The sequence below is a fragment of the Mustela putorius genome, unplaced genomic scaffold (genome assembly GCF_011764305.1).
Source record: "Mustela putorius furo isolate JIRA1106 unplaced genomic scaffold, ASM1176430v1.1 tig00000743_pilon_pilon_pilon, whole genome shotgun sequence".
Classification (NCBI taxonomy): domain Eukaryota; kingdom Metazoa; phylum Chordata; class Mammalia; order Carnivora; family Mustelidae; genus Mustela; species Mustela putorius.
The window spans coordinates 3,433,153-3,451,283 of NW_025421464.1; the positions used below are offsets into that span (position 1 = coordinate 3,433,153).

The 18,131-nt window shown below is 48.1% G+C and overlaps 1 protein-coding gene across 2 annotated transcripts in view; it reads left to right on the forward strand.

Moving 5' to 3' along the window:
* The window catches only part of ZNF341 (zinc finger protein 341), a 45,135-nt gene extending 27,827 nt beyond the window's left edge, over window positions 1–17,308 (forward strand). For both annotated transcript variants that reach the window (XM_004746612.3, XM_013053394.2), the window contains 5 exons: window positions 6,946–7,042; window positions 8,670–8,802; window positions 12,554–12,665; window positions 12,927–12,997; window positions 14,774–17,308. In XM_004746612.3, the coding sequence (XP_004746669.1) occupies window positions 6,946–7,042; window positions 8,670–8,802; window positions 12,554–12,665; window positions 12,927–12,997; window positions 14,774–15,303 (943 nt within the window). In that variant the 3' untranslated portion in view covers window positions 15,304–17,308. The remainder of the gene's footprint in view (window positions 1–6,945; window positions 7,043–8,669; window positions 8,803–12,553; window positions 12,666–12,926; window positions 12,998–14,773) is intronic.
* Window positions 17,309–18,131: the final 823 nt, after the last annotated feature.

Consider the following 18,131-nt stretch of genomic DNA (forward strand, 5'->3'; position numbering starts at 1 on the left):
ATGGTACACAGACCCTTAGAACAGAAACAGAATGAACAAGCACATACTGGAAAGCAAAACTGATAAAAATAAGATTCACCAATGAAACAAGATGGGATTGGGAGGGAGACAAACCATAAGTGACTCTTAATCTCACAACAAACTGAGGGTTGCCGGGGGGAGGGGGTTTGGGAGAAGGGGGTGGGATTATGGACATTGGGGAGGGTATGTGATTTGGTGAGTGCTGTGAAGTGTGTAAACCTGGTGATTCACAGACCTGTACCCCTGGGGATAAAAATATATGTTTATAAAAAATAAAAAATTAAAAAAAAAAAAAAATAAGATTCACTTGTTTTATAGTCTATAAAATTCAGGTTAAAGTTGAAGCCAGAGGCTGATTCTTAGAATGAGCAAGGAATGAACCAGGTGTAGATTTTATTGGGGGTAATTTTTTCTGAGAATCCTTTATATCACTTTAGTCTTCCATGGTGGTCATAGAGAGCATCCCTCTGGCAAATGAAGAAAGGCTCCCTCAGTTTTGTCACAAGCTTTTAATGCTTGAGTCTTCAAACCATTCTCATTGAGTTTCTCTTATTTGGTGGTTTTCTGGTCCCTCTTCCAGACCCTCCTTATGGGTTATCTGCAGGTGCCCAATATCACTTTCTTTCTTAATTTTTTTTTTAGATTTTATTTATTTACTTGACAGCAAGAGATCACAAGTAGGCAGAGAGGCAGGCAGAGAGAGGAGGGGAAGCAGAGAGCCCGATGCAGGGCTCGATGCCAGGACCCGGGGATCATGACCTGAGATGAAGGCAGAGGCTTTAACCCACTGAGCCACCCAGGCGCTCCCCAATATCACTTTCATAACTGTGAGATCACACTCACATTTTTGCCCTGCAGCCATTTTGCCGTGTGTTCAACCAATGCCACAAAGCCTAGCTCATAATGCATGGGAATTGGTATTAGTGATAAACAAGGAGGGGTATTTGTCAGGGGCCTTCTCCCAGTTCTTAGTGAATATTTTCATGTTGGAATGGTTTTGATTTTCTGTACAAACTTGTGTGCGTAGGGATTTATCCAATAACCTCTGTTAATGAGGCGTAACTCCTGGGTGTCACTCGGGGCTTCAAAGATAAGTAACAACAGATCCTGAGCCTAGAATGCGTGGGCTCCTTTGGGAGAGAACACCTACAGGTATTGTGATAAAATGTTAATATATATATTGATATAAGGTATACAAGAAGCACAGTGGGACCTAGGGCTGGGAAGGTGTCCCCGAAGCAGTGCTATCTGAACTGGGTTTTGAGGGAATGAGTAAGAGTTGGTCAAGTAGGTAGGGTAGAATGCATTCTTAGCAGAAGGAACAGCAAGTGTAGAGATATGAAATGAAATAGCAATTGGTTTAGAATGATCATTGTGTATAGTGGAAGTGGGAGAGCATTTTGTTTTTTTTTAAAGATTTTTAAAATTATTTATTTATTCATTTGACAGAGAACAGTGAGAGAGGGAACACACACAGGGGAGTGGGAGAGGGAGAAGCAGGCTTCCCACCTAGCAGGGAGCCCAGTATGGGGCACGATGCCAGGACGCTGGGATCATGACCTGCGCGGAAGGCAGAAGCTTAACCCACGGAGCCACCCAGGTGCCCCGGAGAGCATGTTTAGATGTGGCCTAAAGGGGAAGGTAGGGCCAGGGTAAGGGTAAGAAGGGCCTGTAGAAATCACAAAAGCTTTGAGAAATTGACAAGGGGATTGGGACTTAAATGGGTGTAGGGCAGCTTGCCCTGGAGGAGACTGGGAACTGGAGCCAGAGAGGCAGGAAACCCAGGCAAAGCTTTGGCCAGTCAAGGGACAGAGATTTTCCATTAGTGATGGATAATTCCCACTTGAACTCAGGGCACATTTTCTTTTGCTTTTGCCTGATTGATTTGTGAATTATCTGTGAGTGTGTGGCTTTCTGGAGTGAGATGGCAAGTAAAAAGAAGGGACCACCTACTATGTGCCAAGCTCTGACTTGGGGACGTTGATCCCTGCAATCCTGGGAGGGAGGCGGTGGTATTAGTCAGCTCCAGCTACAACAAAATGCCACAGACACAGAATCTTTTTTTATAAGGGTACTTTGTGGGGCTCCTGGTGGCTTAGTGGGCTGAAGCCTCCAACTTTGGCTCAGGTCATGATCTCAGGGTCCTGGGATCTAGCCCCGCATTGGGCTCTCTGCTCAGTGGGGAGTCTGCTTCCCCCCTTTCTCTCTGCCTGCCTCTCTGCCTACTTGTGATCTCTGTCTGCCAAATAAATAAATAAAATCTTTAAAAAAAAAGATTTTTATAAGGGCACTTTGTCATCATGAGGACCCCACCCTCCTGATCTCCTCAAAACCCAAACACGCACACATACCCACACCTACCCACCAAAGGTCCCATCTAAAAATCTGTAAATACCATCACATTGAGGGCCAAGGCTTCAACACATGAATTTTGGAGGGACAGTTTAGTCCATGACCGTGGCGTTCTCCCCCTTTGGAAGACGAGGACACTGAGGCTCAGAAGGAGAAGTGACCTGCTTGTTAGAATAACAGTGTCAGCACAGAGCTGAGATTCGAATTCTTGTCTGGAACCTTGGAAGCCTCCTAGCTCTGGTCTTGGAATTTGTAGGCTGAAGGTTGAGCCCAAAGCCCTGTGTCTACAGTCAGTCTCTTCTCCTCTTCTTGTGTGAGGGTTACAGTGCCAGGAACCCTTGGTAGCCATCAGCTCTCCTGGCCCAAAGGTAAGGTCCGAGGAGGCAGGCCACCATCTGGATGACCCAAGGGTGGAATGGTGTTCTGGGTAATGATAAGAAGCCACCTGCCTGTGCTCAAATCCCAGCTTGACTACAAGCCCTGGAGATGACCTTGGCAAGATATTTGGCCACTCTGAGCCTCAGTGTCCATATCTTTGAAATGGGGATAACTATAGGGCCTTTTTACGAGGATCAGGTAAGACAACTGTGAGGCTCTCAGACATAAGACGTGGAACATCACAGGGGCTCAATAAATGTGATTGCTGGAAGTTATTATTTGTACAGTTTAGATAGGCTTGGCTGCATGCAATACAGGCTCCAAATAATAGTGGCATCAATGAGGGAGAATTTATTTCTGTCTCTCAGTAATGTTTGAGCAGGTATATTGGCTTCATCCTGTTTCCAGGTGTCTGGGCCCCATTGGTCTATCTGTTCTGCCAGCTTTGGACCACATTGCATTGGTCTATCTGTGTTGCTTCCCCAAACCCCAAACCCTTCAAGTGAATTTTATGCATGCCACTTTATATATGCTATATATTTACTTTTTCCTTTTAAAAATAAGATTTATTTTTTTTCCTAATTACAAAAGTTACCTATGTTCAATGCAGAGAAAAAATATTTTGTAAAGATTTTATTTATTTAAAAAAAAAGATTTTATTTATTTGGTAGAGTGAGTGAGAGAGAACACAAGGGGTGGGGGGTGAAGAGAGAGAGGGAGGAACAGATTCCCAGCTGAGCAGGGAGCCCAACATGGGGCTTGATCCCAGGACCCTGGGATCATGACATGAGCTGAAGGCAGACGCTTAACCGACTAAGCCACCCAAGTGCCCCGAGAAAAAAATATATTTTTTAAATCGCATAAAACCCAAAACTCTGCCAAGCAAAAATAATCCCTATTATCCTCTTGGTACATGTTATTTGGTCTGTGTCTGTAATGAGCATGTTTGTAGATACAACTACCACAGGCTACATTGGAGTCAGGTCATCCCAGACACAGTTAAGACCAGTGAAAATTCATTGTGCCTTTTTCATGTCTTACAACTTCCAGCAAACTGACTGAAACTTAATGGGTTTACTCTGTACACGTGCTGTGCGGTATCACTTTAAACTATAATATGGATATCTTCACATCCCAGCACAAACAGACCTGCCCCAGCCTTTTCAGTGGCTGCTTATTATTCCATTGTACGTGCCAAATTTATGTAACTGGCTCGTGATTGCAGGATAGTTAGGTTATTCCCAGTTTTTCATTATTACCTACAGCACTACAGAGAACAACTTTGGACATCTTTGCTCACTTATAAATAAGTTCCTAAAAGTGATTTTGCAGGTCCGATGTCAATGCGGGAGGGGCATCTAGCTGGCTCAGTCAGAAGAGTGTGCGTTTCTTGATCTCAGGATTATGAGTTTGAGTCCCACATTCGGTGTAGAGATTACAAACAAAAAAAAGTAATAATAAAAACTAAAAAACAATTTTTTTAATCAATGAGGGCTTTTAAAAAGAGTGATTACCTACTTCAAAATAATAATTATTGGGGTGCCTGGGTGGCTCAGTGGGTTAAAGCTTCTGCCTTCGGCTCAGGTCATGATCCCAGGGTCCTCGGATCGAGCCCCACATCAGGCTCGACTCAGCAGGGAGCCTGCTTCCCTTCCTCTCTCTTTGCCTGCCTTCCTGCCTGCTTGTGATCTCTCTCTCTCTGTCAAATAAGTAAATAAAATATTTTTTTAAAACGTTTCTTAAAAAATAATTATTTAATAATTATGTGTATATAGTACGATATTTGATTACTAAAAAAGAGCATGAGTGAAAAGAAATTCCCTGTCTACCCTGAGCCCCTTCCCATACCACAGTTACTTTCAGGAACTTACTTTGATGTGATTTCAGACCTCCAGAAAAAAACACGAGCACTACAGAGGATTCCCATATATGCCCTTCACCCCAATTTTCCAAACGTTAACTTTTCAACATCTATTCTGTATTATGTTCTGAGCTATTTGAGGATAATTTGCTGACACAATGCTCTTTTACCCTTTGTCTTTAGTGTATATTTTCTGGAAAGAAGGACAACCTCTTAAAGAAGCACTGTGCAGTTATCAAATCAGAAATTTAAATCAATACAGTTCCGTTTCCTAACCTACAGACCTCATCCATAAATTTCCAGTTGTTTCAATAACATCCTTTATAGACAAAGTAAATGTTTTTTCTGGCCTGGGATCCAAGCCAGGATCACAGGTTGCGTTAGATCGTGTCTCTTTATTCTCCTTTAAGCAGGAACAGCTGCTCATTTGGTCTTTGTCTCCCATGACTGTGGTATTTTTAAAGAGGATAGGCCGGTTATTTTGTAGAATGTCCTCACTTGGGGTTTGTGTGATTTGACCTCAGGTTAGATGCAGGATTGGCCCTCTTGGCAGGAAATACCAGAGAGTAACTCTCTGTCCTTAGCACACTGTATCAGCAGGCACATGACATGGGTTTGCCCCCGTACTGAGGATGTCACCTTGGATGACTTAGGGTGGCATTTCTGGCAGGAAGTTTTAATTTTAATGGTTCCTGCTACACTACCTCCTGCAGGAATCTGCATCTCCTCACCGCTGAGGCCCTTTCCTACCTCAGTAGCTTGGAACATCTCTGTACCCCCTGACCGCCCACCCGGTAGCTCTGCTCCCACCTGACCTGCTCTTCCTCTCTTGCCATCTGGAGGCATTTAGCCTGTGGTTTTCAGAGTGTGGTCTGAGGAGGTCCCCTGGGCCTACCACAGGTGCAGCCTGCCTATGCGTTTCCCATGGTGGCCCTGGTGTACAGATGTCAGGGCCCGTGTTTCTATTTTTAGCATGAATTACCCTCCGACCTGGAGCATTCCTCACTGGAACCTCGTTATAAATGGGTCCATTTGCTGGCAGATGTTTTTATGGTTGGAAGACTGGAGGGATCTTCTCTTCAGAGCAGCTTGCAACTGAAACTGTTTTGAAGGTTTGCCAGCCTGTGATGTTAAGAGTGGAGACCACGTTTTTAATGTTTTGTGATTAATGGGCTGTTTGGCACACTTCGTTTCCTTTGACTCTTGTGACAGTCTTAAAAATGAACGAGAGGCATGTCCATATGGGATTCCTACCCTATTTTGTAGATGAGGAAACTGAGGGTCAGAAACAAGAAGGGGCCAGGCCTGGATCCTTGTCTGTCTGACTTTTTCACATAATAGATTGTCACTGGTGCTCAAATCAGGTTATGAACAAGACAGATATGGTCCCTGCCTCCAGAGCCCCATTGCTGGCGAAAGACAGATCAAATCAAGTAAGCACATAAATAATAATTATAGATAACAAGTGCTAAGAAAAAAACAAAACTGGGTAGGGAGTGCCCTGGGGGTGGTCCACAGGGGATAACTTGAGACAGGGTACTCAAGGAAGGCATCTCTAAGGAGGTGACATTTGAAGTGAGACTTGAAGGATAAGAAGGTGCTACCCAAGGGAATATTTGGGGGAGAGTGTTCCTGGTAGCAGGAAGAGCAGATGCAAAGGCCCTGAGGCTGGAGAGTTTGGTGTGTTCAGGGTGTATTAAGGAGGCCAAGGTGGCTGGAGCAGAGTGGGGTGGGCCGTGGAGAAAGATGAAGACTGAGAGGTAGGAGTGGTCAAGCCATTAGGGCCTTGTAGGCCAAGGTGGGGTCTTTTGAGCAAGGATGTAACATGGTCTGACTTTCTTTTCTTCTTCTTCTTTTTTTTTTTTTTTTAAATTTTCATCGAAGACTCCCTCTGGGGCACCTGGCTGACTCAATCAGTAGAGCATGTCACACTTTTTAATTTTATTTTTTGTTTTTTTTTTTATTTGAGAGAGACAGAGAGAGAGCTTGAGCAGGGAAGAGGGACAGAGGCAGAGGGAGAAGGAGGCTCCTCACTGAGCAGGGATCCTGACATGGGGCTCTATCCCAGGACCCTGGGATCATGGCCTGAGCCAAAGGGAGAGGCTTAACTGACTGAGCCACTCAGTTGCCCTGAGAACATGCGACTTTTGATCTCAGGGTCATGAGTTCAAGCCCCTTGACCTCCCCCCCCCTTTTTTTTTAAAAGGAAAAGAATGAATTAAGTGTAGAATTTTGCCTTCCACTGTTGCCCTGGGGGGAGGAGAATGGCTGATGCTGGGCCAGTCTGGCCTCCTCACACTGCTGTGTCACCTCTCCTGCTCCTTCCCATGTAGGTGTGTCAAATGTGTCAACAAATACTCAACCCCCGAGGCCCTGGAACACCACCTGCAAACCGCCACTCACAACTTCCCCTGCCCTCACTGCCAGAAGGTGGGTACCATGCCCTTTCCCCCTAGGGCCATGATTTGGGGTGAGAGGTGGTAGAGCAAATACCTCCCACTCTCCTGGGCACGTCCCCATAGGTGACACTTCACCTGTGAAGAGGAAGAGCCCTGCATGGCCCAGCTGAGCCACTGGATAGCACATGTGTCCACCCTGCGGCTGCCGCTGGGCCAGGCTCGGCCAGGCTGTGCTGATGTGGGGTGAGGCCTCTCCTGGGCCCAGGCCCAGCCTCGGCACAGCGGCCTCCAGTTTCCTGACCTATTACTATCCTTCTTGCTCTGGGTTCTTTCCAGTGAATCTGAAAGCCATCACTAAAGCCTGATGTTCTCATTTCTAATTGTCTTGGAAACATCATCATTTTTGTCAGGTTTATTTGTTTGAATCAGGTCCACACACTCCAGCCACTCTGTTCATCAACAGGTGCTCCCCACCAGTGCTCCTTTTTTTTTCTTTTCTTTTTAATTTATTTGTTGAAGAAACTGGGCCATTGGTCCTGTGCAGTTTCCTGAAGTCTGGATTCCGCTGATTGCATCCGCCTGGTGCTTTAACTGGTTTCCCTAGTCTACTCATTTTCTCACAGCCTTACACGGTAGATTTTCCAGGACAGCCCTAGTAGCATGTCAGCCACATGGTAGATGTTTCTAATTATGCAGATAGCCTAATTTGGGGCTTTGGAATATGTGTTCCAAAGAAAAGGTATCATGGATTGAACAAGAACCATGTGCCAGATACTGTTCAGAGCATTTGATCTGCATTGAGTCATTTAACTCTACGAAGCATACCACTACTCTTCCCATTTTGCAGATGGGGAAACCGAGGTACAGCAAGCTCTCCCAGCTAGGACATGGGAGGGCTACTAGGTAGTTGGGTTTGTAACCCTGACTACTTCTCTGTAACAAATGAATGAAAAAATGAACGAATGCCTTTCCTAAGGCCGGAGAGGCAGGAGATTTTGGTTTCTGTGTTTCCAGCTCCGTTACCTTTTCATTCAGTTTCTTCAGTTATGTAATCATTTTTGTCATTCATTCTTTTGCATGTGTGTCATTTGACCCAGGCCCTGTGGCGGTGAATGAAAGCTCCTCTTCCCTCGTAGGGATCTCATTTAAGCCACAGGTTATGATTCAAGGGGTCAGATGGCAACTTTAAAAACGTAGATGCACAGGGGTACCCTCTGGCTCAGGTGGTAGAGCGTGTGACTCTTGATCTCGGGGTTGTGAGTTCAAGTCCCACGTTGGGGGTAGAGTTTACTTTAAGTAACAAAGAAACAAACAAATAAATAAATAAAATGTATATGAACATTCAAGGGTCGAGTTTGAGCACTTCAGAGAGGGCTTCACAGAAGCAGTGACACCTGGGCTGCGTCTTGATGGCCAAGTGGAAATTTGTCAGGCAAAGAGAGAAGGGCCTCCTGGGTAGGAAAAGCAGGCTGGCAGGCGCTCAGAGCAGGCGTTATGGGGGAGTCGTCGGAGCTGTGAGGTTCTAAGGCTAAGCCTGGGCCCTGGGCCCTGATCTTTGACCCCAGTGGGCAGAAAGGAAATTGTTTCCATAAGTGTGGGAAGTGAGGGTGGTGAGGGCTATTGAGTCAGACCTAAGGCCAGCTCCTCTCTTCTGCCAGGTGTTTCCTTGTGAGCGCTACCTGCGGCGCCACCTGCCCACCCACGGCAGTGGCGGCAGGTTCAAGTGCCAGGTGTGCAAGAAGTTCTTCCGGCGGGAGCACTACCTCAAACTGCATGCTCACATCCACTCAGGTGCGTGCCCTGTGTCCCCCACCCCCAACTCCTGCCCAGCCCCCTGCCCGCTCCCCCAACTTCGTCTCTTTTCCCCTTCCCATCCCCCTCTGCCCTTTATCCCATCTTTCTCCAGCCCTCTTCTCCCTCCCCCTCCACTTCCTTCCCCACTCTTTCCTCATCTCCTTTCTGGCCACCTACCAAGCTGCCCTCTCAAGTGAACAAGGAGTTCCCACCAATACTAGAGTGGAGATGTACCTCTGGAGGTTGGTGGGGCGACCCTTGGCTCTAACCCAACAGCTCACTCGGACCATTCTGAGCCCCTTGGCTTGGGGTGGAGGTGCTGTTCTCCCTGCAAAATTCCCGCCCACACCTGGGCAGAACCCCCCTCCATGGTTCCCCAGTTGAGACACATTGACATTTTATTCTCTTTTATTTATTTATTTATTTTAAAGATTTTTTTTTTTTTTAAAGATTTTATTTATTTATTTAAGAGAGAGACAGTGAGAGAGAGCATGAGCGAGGAGGTCAGAGGGAGAAGCAGACTCTCCATGGAGCTGGGAGCCTGATGTGGGACTCCATCCCGGAACTCCAGGATCATGACCTGAGCCGAAGGCAGTCATCCAACCAACTGAGCCACCCAGGCGTCCCTATTTTAAAGATTTTTAAAAATCTATTTAATAGACAGAGATCACAAGTAGGCAGAGACGCAGGCAGAGAGAGGAGGAAGCAGGCTCCCTGCTGAGCAGAGAGCCCGATGTGGGGCTCGATCCCAGGACCCTGAGATCATGACCTGAGCCGAAGGCAGAGGCTTAACCCACTGAGCTACCCAGGCGCCCCCATTTTATTCTCTTTTAATCTTTAAAAGAGTATTACTGGGGCGCCTGGGTGGCTCAGTGGTTTAGGCCTTTGTCTTCGGCTCAGGTCATGATCTCAGGGTCCTGGGATCGAGCCCCGCATCGGGCTCTCTGCTCAGTGGGGAGCCACCTCCTCTCTCTGCCTGCCTCTCTGCCTGCTTGTGAGTTCTGTCTGTCAAATAAATAAATAAAAATCTTAAAAAAAAGAGTATGACTTAAGGGGCTTAAGCATCTGCTTTCAGCTTAGGTCATGATCTCAGGGTCCTGGGATCAAGCCCTGCTCAGCAGGGAGTCTGCCTCTTCTTCTCCCTCTGCCTCTGTGCACTTGCTCTCTCAAATAAATAAATAAAATCTTTAAAAAAAAGATTAGTACTTAAAAATTTTTTTTCATTTAAAAGGATTTCAAAGTTGCAAAAACCTGAATAGAAAATCCTTGACATTACAAAAGCAAATATGAAAAAATATATATATGAGAAAAAGAAAATAACCCCATCCTCTCACCTCAATGGATAATCCAAATATTAAAAAAATTTTTTTACTATGACCTATGGCAAAAAATATATTTTATACTACAGCCCAGGAAACACATTTATGTGCAGAGCATATACTGAAACAGAAATTTCGTAAAACAATATTTTCTATTCTGTTTAATTTTAGTTGTTAAAATAACCACCAGCAGGTTGTAACTTGCAATTTGAAAAGTATCCCCAATTCCCCTCCCCGTAGATGACTGCAGTTAGCGGCTCTAGTCTGAGTCCTTCTGGTTTAATTTTGTATCTGTGCCACACGCTTGCTTACTTTTACATAATGGAGTGAATATTATAATTCTGTTATGTACCCTTTTTCTTCACTCATCAATATACATTGGAGATGCTTCTAGCAGTACCTTCTTTTTCTCAGCTGCATAGAATTCCTCCGTATTTACTTTTTTTTTTTAGAGTTTTATTTGACAGAGAGAGATCACAAGTAGGCGGAGAGACAGGCAGAGAGAGAGGGGGAAGCAGTCTCCCTCCAGAGCAGAGAGCCGGATGTGGGACTGATCCCAGGACCCTGAGATCATGACCTGAGCCAAAGGCAGAGGCTTATCCCACTGAGCCACCCAGGCGCTCTTTATATACTATTTTTTATTTAACCAGTTCCTGGGGATGGATACTAGGATTATTTTTAGCTGTTAGTTTGTATGCAAAATGCTGTGTGTGTCCCCTTGGCACGCTTTTGGGAGTATGTCTGTAGTTGTGTATTCTGTGCAGTGGAAATGCTAGGTTCCAGTGTATATGCAGTATTGTACTGAGTTTCTGTTTGGGATGATGCCAAAGTTCTGGGGATGGATGTGCTGGAGATTGTACAACCATGCTAGTGTATCTAATACCACTGAAATGGACCTTTAGGATGGCAAAAATGGTAAATTTTATGTATATTTTACCATAATAAAAGAAGAAAAAAGTACATGCTTGGTAATTTTGATAGATATTACCAAATGACTCTCTTTATAGTTTTAAAAATCATTATTCAAAAATAATACATGCCTTATTTAAAAAATGGAAGCAGCGTAGAAGTATATAAGGTAAAACTTCAGGTTGCCTCTTTGAATCCTAATTGTTACTGACGTTTTGGTGTGTACCTGCCCTCAGCTCTCTCCCTGCATCTTCTGTGTATGTACAACCACCTGTGGCTAGGGCTGTTTTGGAATATGAGGGTTTTATCTTTTCTAACAAAAGGGGGATTGTCTTAAGCTGTTCTACAGTTTTCTTTCCTCACTAGCAGTATGACCAGGAGCCTCTTTCCAGATCAGGAAACACAACTGAACATTAATCTGGACACATGACTGCAGAGCATTCCATCGTAAGGGCCAGAATTTCCTTAATCACTGGGTTGGTACTTTTCAAAAGGACTTTATTCATTCCAGAGGGAGAACAGGGAGGAAATAATGGCAGGAGATCCAAACAGCCCAGTGGCAGCCCTTTTCCACAGGACAGGTTATGACCCCTGCCCCCTGTCAGGTGAGAGCTGCTCTCCTCCACCTCCTGGTCCCCACCAGGCTCTGCTGCAGCCTATGCGGGGCGACTCAGGCAGACTCTGCATCACACTGCTGAGCTGGCTTCTTAGCTCACCTGGTACAGACCATGACCTTCAGTTTTCTCACCTAGTACTTCATAGTTTGTGGCAAGGATTCCATTAGATAAGGTATAATTCTCTCCCCTGTGGTGGACCTCATTTCGGTAGATGCCACAGCCATTCATTCACCCATCACTCAGGCCCATGTTAGATTCTTGACTCCCTTCCCCTCAGTCACCCCACAGTCAGTCCACTGGCCAAGGCTGCCCATTTCGCTTTCCTAACTAACATGGTCTTTTCTTGGCTACTTCCCACCCCTCCCCCCCACAGTCTGTCCTCTGCAGCTAGAGGGAGCCCGTGACACTCTTAAGTCAGATCTGTCCCTGCTCCACTCAGCCCTCTGGAGGCTTCTCATCTTACTCAAGAGTAAAAACCTAGGCCTCGCAGGCCCTTCCTGTTGGGCCTGGCTGTCTCACTGACCTCCCCTTCTGCCTCTTGCTCCCTTCCCCACTCTGTTCCAGCCACACTGGCCTCCCCACTGCTCTTCAGACATACCACACACTCCCGCCTTTCCTTCTTCCTGGGACCCTGGAAGAAGGGTCCAGTTTCCATCATGGCTCGCTCCCCTACCACCTCAGGAGGTCTCCCCTCTTGCCTCATCAGAAAGGCCTTTCCCGACTGCCCTATCTGCAATAGCCCCCTCTTCTCCTTTGAGAAACAAAATCATGAGGAATGGGAGAGGCTGTTCTCTCCCAGGCCACTTCCCTAGAGGGGCTGCTCTCCGCTAGTGTACCCCATATTCAGACTCCCATTTCATGGGACTCGCAGTCCCCACCCCCCAGCTGTGTCTCTTCCTACAGGTGAGAAGCCCTACAAATGCTCAGTGTGCGAGTCCGCGTTCAACCGTAAGGACAAACTGAAGAGACACATGTTGATCCATGAGCCATTCAAGAAATACAAATGCCCCTTCTCGTGAGTGGAGCCTGACATGAGTGGGAGGGGCCGATTTACCCGGCAGTGGGACAGAGAATTGTCAGGCCCGAGGTCCTGAAGGGCCTCTCTCCTTTTATCCTGTCGTGGGCCTCGCTACCTGACCTGCCTCACTCCCCACCCTGCTTCCTTGCCTGGCCTTTGGGGTAGACGGGGAGTCCCTCATGCCCAGGGCTAGCACAGAGACCAGCAAGAGAGTCCAAGTCTGGTGAGCTCCCCCTGACCAGTGGTTTTGGGTTCTAGGACACACACGGGCTGCAGTAAAGAGTTCAACCGGCCAGACAAGCTGAAGGCGCATATCCTCTCCCACTCTGGTAAGTGATCGTTGGACCTACCAGGAGGGTCTGAACCGCTGGGGCGGGCCTCCTAGAAAGAACAGGTGCATCCCATGAAGCTTATTATGTCTGCCTGGTATATTCCTGGTATATTCCAGCCAACAGGCATTTGCCCTCCTCGGGGTCCTATGGAAGTAAGTCCAACACAGTGCCCCAGGCTGAGGGGGAAGCTTGCCTGAACGGAGATAGCTGTAAATCAGAGAGGTGCCCAGTGTGATAGAGATGTGGATCGGACGTGGAGGGAAATCCGATTCCAGCAGGGTCCAGGACATAGCCAGGCAGTTTCCTTGGTACCCTCAGCAGAGCAGGGCAGCTGGTGCATGGAGCAGAGTTCTCCAACCCACTCTTCAGCTTTCCAGGGGCTCTATGGCATTTCCTGGGGTGCTGCTGTGTCCCCAGAGCAGCTCAGCTGGCTTTCCACATACCATTGGGTCTGGAACATGGTTTCTTGGCACTCTTGATATTTCCCAGTAGCTGATGCTTTGTCCCAGGGGCCTCCCTGTGCATTGTGGGATGTTTCCCAGTACCTCTGGCCTCTACCCTCTGGATGTCAGTGGTGTCTTCCCTGCAGTTAGGACAACTACAGATGTCTCCAGAGGACAAGCCAAAGTCTCTGAGGGGTAAAATTGCCCCTGGTTAAAAACCAGAGGTTTACAGAAAGGATTTAGTGGCTAAGGGAAGTTTGAAAACTGGGAGAGTAGAGAGTTGAGGACTGAAGACAGAGGGCCTGAGTCTGATTCTTAGTACGACCACTATCCTGCTGCATTGACCGTCTCTGAGTCACTGCCCCTCTCTGAGCCTTCGTCCCAGGGGGGGTGAGGGGAGTAAGGCTCAGGCCGAGTGTGGGCTGGAGTTGACTTCATGGTAGACGTGGGGGCACCAGTGATTCACTCAGTGAGTGACTATTGAGAACCTATCATATGTCAGACTCGGGGTGATGGGGCAGAATCAGATGGGTAGAGCGCCCCCTGCCTCCCTGGGGAAGCTTTGCATTTAGTGACAGATTGAAAATGAACAACAAATGAGTAAGTATCTTACAGCAAAGTATGCAGAGTACAAAGATGGGAATAAACAGAAGGATGGGGCAGAGAAAGAAATGAAGCAGATATCGGGGGGCTTCTGGGAGGAGGTAACATCGGACCTATCCTGAGGGATGAGAAGAGCCAGTGAATAGCTTCCAGAAGGAGGAAGCAGGTGTAAAGCCTTGAGGCAGAGGAGAGACTAGGGGGATTGTTTGAGACAAGGAAATGTGAGTGGGAGGCATGGAGCTCTAAGAGCAAGTGAGGGGAAGGAGGGAATGGGGCTGAGAGGGGAAGGGGGTGGTCCAAAGCACCGGGCTCTGCGGAAAACTTGGGGAATCACTGGAGGGTTCAGAGCACAGAATGTCAGGGTCCTTTGTGTAGTTCATGAAGCCATCTCTAGTTGCCCTACAGGAATGGTCTGGGGGGACGAGGGTGAGGCAGACAGACCAGAGAAGAGAGAGATAATGGTGACCTGGCTAAGTTAGCCAAGATTTCGGGGCAGAGACTGCTATTCTAGGCAGAGAGGATAGAGCAAGTGTGAAGGCCCAGAGGCAGGTGCCATCTTGGTGGCCTGAGGACAGGAAAAGGTGGGAGATGAGACTGGCAGGAGCAGAGCCCAGATCGGACGCATGCTCCAAAGGCAAGCCGAGAGACTGGGTTTTATCCCTAGTGCAGAGGCGCGGTTGCAGACTAAGAGGTCGGGGTGCCTCTCACGGACTTCCCCTTGCTCCAGGCATGAAGCTCCACAAGTGTGCCCTGTGCAGCAAGTCCTTCAGCCGCCGCGCCCACCTCGCGGAGCACCAGCGTGCCCACACCGGCAACTACAAGTTCCGCTGCGCCGGCTGTGCCAAGGGCTTTTCCCGACACAAATACCTCAAAGATCACCGCTGCCGCCTTGGCCCCCAGAAGGATAAGGACCTGCAAGCCCGGCGGCCCTCCCGGAGAAGGGCAGCACCCCGCAGTGGCAGCAGTGGCGGGCGTAAGGTGGTAACCCCCCTGCCTGACCCGCTGGGGCTGGAGGAGCTGAAGGACGCTGGGGCTGGGTCAGTGTCCGAGGCTGCCCCAGGCAAGCCGCCCTTCTCAGAGCCAGACGCAGTGCTGTCCATTGTGGTGGGTGGCCCAGTGGGGGGTGAACCGGAGCTGGTAGTGCCCGGGCATGCAGAGAGCCTGGGCTCCAACCTGGCGCTGGCAGAGCTGCAGGCCGGGGCCGAGGGCCCATGTGCCATGCTAGCTGTGCCTGTCTACATCCAGGCCTCAGAGTGATGGACCCGCGGTGTTTGTTCCCAGAGCCCAGCCTGATGCTCCCCTGTGGTCTAGGCCTCAGGGGCCGATGAGAAATCCTTCCCCATGGAAGTGAGCCATTGGCCAAAATCCTTCTGGAGTGTCATTTATGAACCCTCGCCTGTGGCCAGCCTGCTATGGCTCCTATTCTGCTGGCTAGGCCTTTGGCATTCTGGAATGTGAGGCAGGGCTGCCTACCACTTCCAGGTAGGGGCACTGGAGGTAAGAGAGCTGGCCAAGCCAGCAGCCCAGGGTCTGGCTGGTCCAGCCTGGTGTCAGCCCACCTAAGAGAGAAGCCAGAGTGGTCCCGCCCGCCCCTCCTCGGGGCTGTCTCAGTGTGGCCTCTGGTCAAGCTGTTCTTCTGGAGGCCTGAAATGGGTAGAGCCCTTATCTGCTGGACCTTTTCGTTTACGGTTCCACAGGGTATCCGAGATGACTCTGTGACATAGGCATTTAGGCAACACTGGGTGTCACAGTTAGAGTACAGCTATCAGCCAGATTTGGCCTTAAATCTAAGTGCTGCTATTCACTTGCTGTGTGACCTTAGGTATGTCACTTGCCGTCTCTGAGCCCTGTGTGTCTCTTCTGTACAATGGGGCTTATGACATTTCGACCTTATAGAGCTGTCATGGGGACCCAGTATGATGATATGTGCAAAGGACTTGGCATAGTGCTTGGCACTTGGAAAGTGCTCAAATGTTTTTTATCAAAACATGTCCAACGGCTCAGGCTCGAGCGTTGGCAGTTTCTTTCTTTGCCCCTAGGTGGCAGCACTCCCTCCTCCAAAGTGTGTGGGGACTGAGAGGGCCCATGGCCCCTTGCCCACAGCTGCTCTGCCCCCTTAGCCATGAGAGGTTTGGTGCTCCCACATTTCAGAACATGGCCATGGAAGGCGTTTATACTCACTTTGGAAAAATGCAGGATTCTGGGCCTTGCCCCAAACCCTTCAACATCAGAAACTCTGATCAGAGCCAGAGGTCCATCGCAAGCAGGCCTCTAAAATCAGTATTTGTCCCCACTGCCAGCACTCTGTCCCCACCCCCCAGCTGGTCCAGAGGGGAAGCAAGCCAGGCTTATTGGGAGGCAGGGAAGAGAAAAGGGGCCTTGACCAGGGTCTCCTCATTTCTATTCACAGCCACACTGCCTCAGTGATAGGAGAGGAAACCGAGGCCCAAGAAGGGACAGGGCAGGACACAGCAGAGCTGTTGGACTCAGTTTGATGAGTTTGCTTGAAGGCTGGTGCATCCCTCAGATATCTGTGTTGGGGCTCTGGGCTGTAGCTCTGAGCAAGCCCAGCTTCCCCTCAGGAAGGGTATGATACAAGAGGAAGGACCAATGAGGAAGTGGTATACAGCTGAGGTAGTGAGAGCTTGAAGTGCACCCAGCCCTCAAGGCCAGAGCAAGGCTGGTGAGGGCAGAAGGTCTCTTTAGGGGAGGGCACGTTTGAGCTGGTCCTTGACACAGGATGTTCTGATGGATGGATAAATAGGAAAAGGCATGCCAGGAAGAGAAAGTCATGAGCAAAGCCTTCAAAGTAGGATGATTCTGGGGCTGGTGAATGGATCAGGATGACCAGAGATTTGGGGGTAGTGGTTAGATCATAATAATCCCTTATATATTTCGAGCTTCCACATGATGGACACTGCACATACCACCTCAGCCCCAGCAGGTGAGAATTGTTAATTTCCTTATTTTACGGATGAGGAAACAAAGGCACAGGGAGGCAGAGCTCCTTGCCCAAGCTCACACAGCTAGTAAGTCACAGAGATGGGATTCAGGCTGGGGTGGCCTGCCTCTGTGTGCCATTAGCCACTTTCCTGTATTGAAATATAAGTTGATGTTCAATCAATTGTCGTTGGATGTTGGGTTGAGGAACTTAGACTGTTCTCTACAAAATGGAGGAGTCATTAAACGTTTTAAAAAATTGTGACATTAAAGAAAATGTTAAGAACCGTGTCTCCATCCCAATAAAACTACTTAAGTTATATTTCTGTCTTTTCCTGTCAGTGTGCACACGCATGTACATTTATCAATAATCATGAGGACTCGTGTTTACTAGGCACTTGTGCCATGCCTGTCATGTCCTGAGCACTTGGAGGTAGGTGCTACTTTTAATTCCATCTTAAACCTGAGATGAGGCAAAAGGTACAGTGAGGTTAAGCACCCCCAAATCACATAGCAGTATGTGGCAGACTCAGGCCACAGAACAAGTGAGATATCAAGGCCTAATATTTGATAGATATGTAATTGGACTGCAGGGAAGGAGACTGGAACCATATTGGGGTTCTTGTAACTACATCCCTCCTAGGTTGACAGATGGGGAGACTGAGGCCCAGGAAGGGGAAGACCCTTGGTCGAGGGTCACTCAAAATTGGCAACAGAGCTGCTCCAGCATTCCAGAGCACCCCATAGGCCCCCCAAGTTGCTGGAGAGGGTAAAGTGTAAAGAGAGGCTGTCCTGAGCATCCAAGGTCCCACAGATTTTGGCATCGAGCAGAGCTAGGTTTGAATCCTGGCTCTGTCCCTTCCCAGGTATGTGGCTGTGGCAAGTCACTTCAACTTTCTGAACTTCAGTGTCCTCATATATCAAATTGGTGAGAATAATAGTACCTACCCAATAAGGTTACCACAATTCAGACAGAGAATTCAAGGAAAGCAGAGATCACAAATTGGCAGCCCATGGGTTGAATGCAGCCTACAGCCAGACTTCAGCTTTCACAATGAAAAAAAAAGTAAAGTCAACGTTTAAAAATAATGAAATTAAAAACCTACTGCAGGGACGCCTGGGTGGCTCAGTTGGTTAGGCAGCTG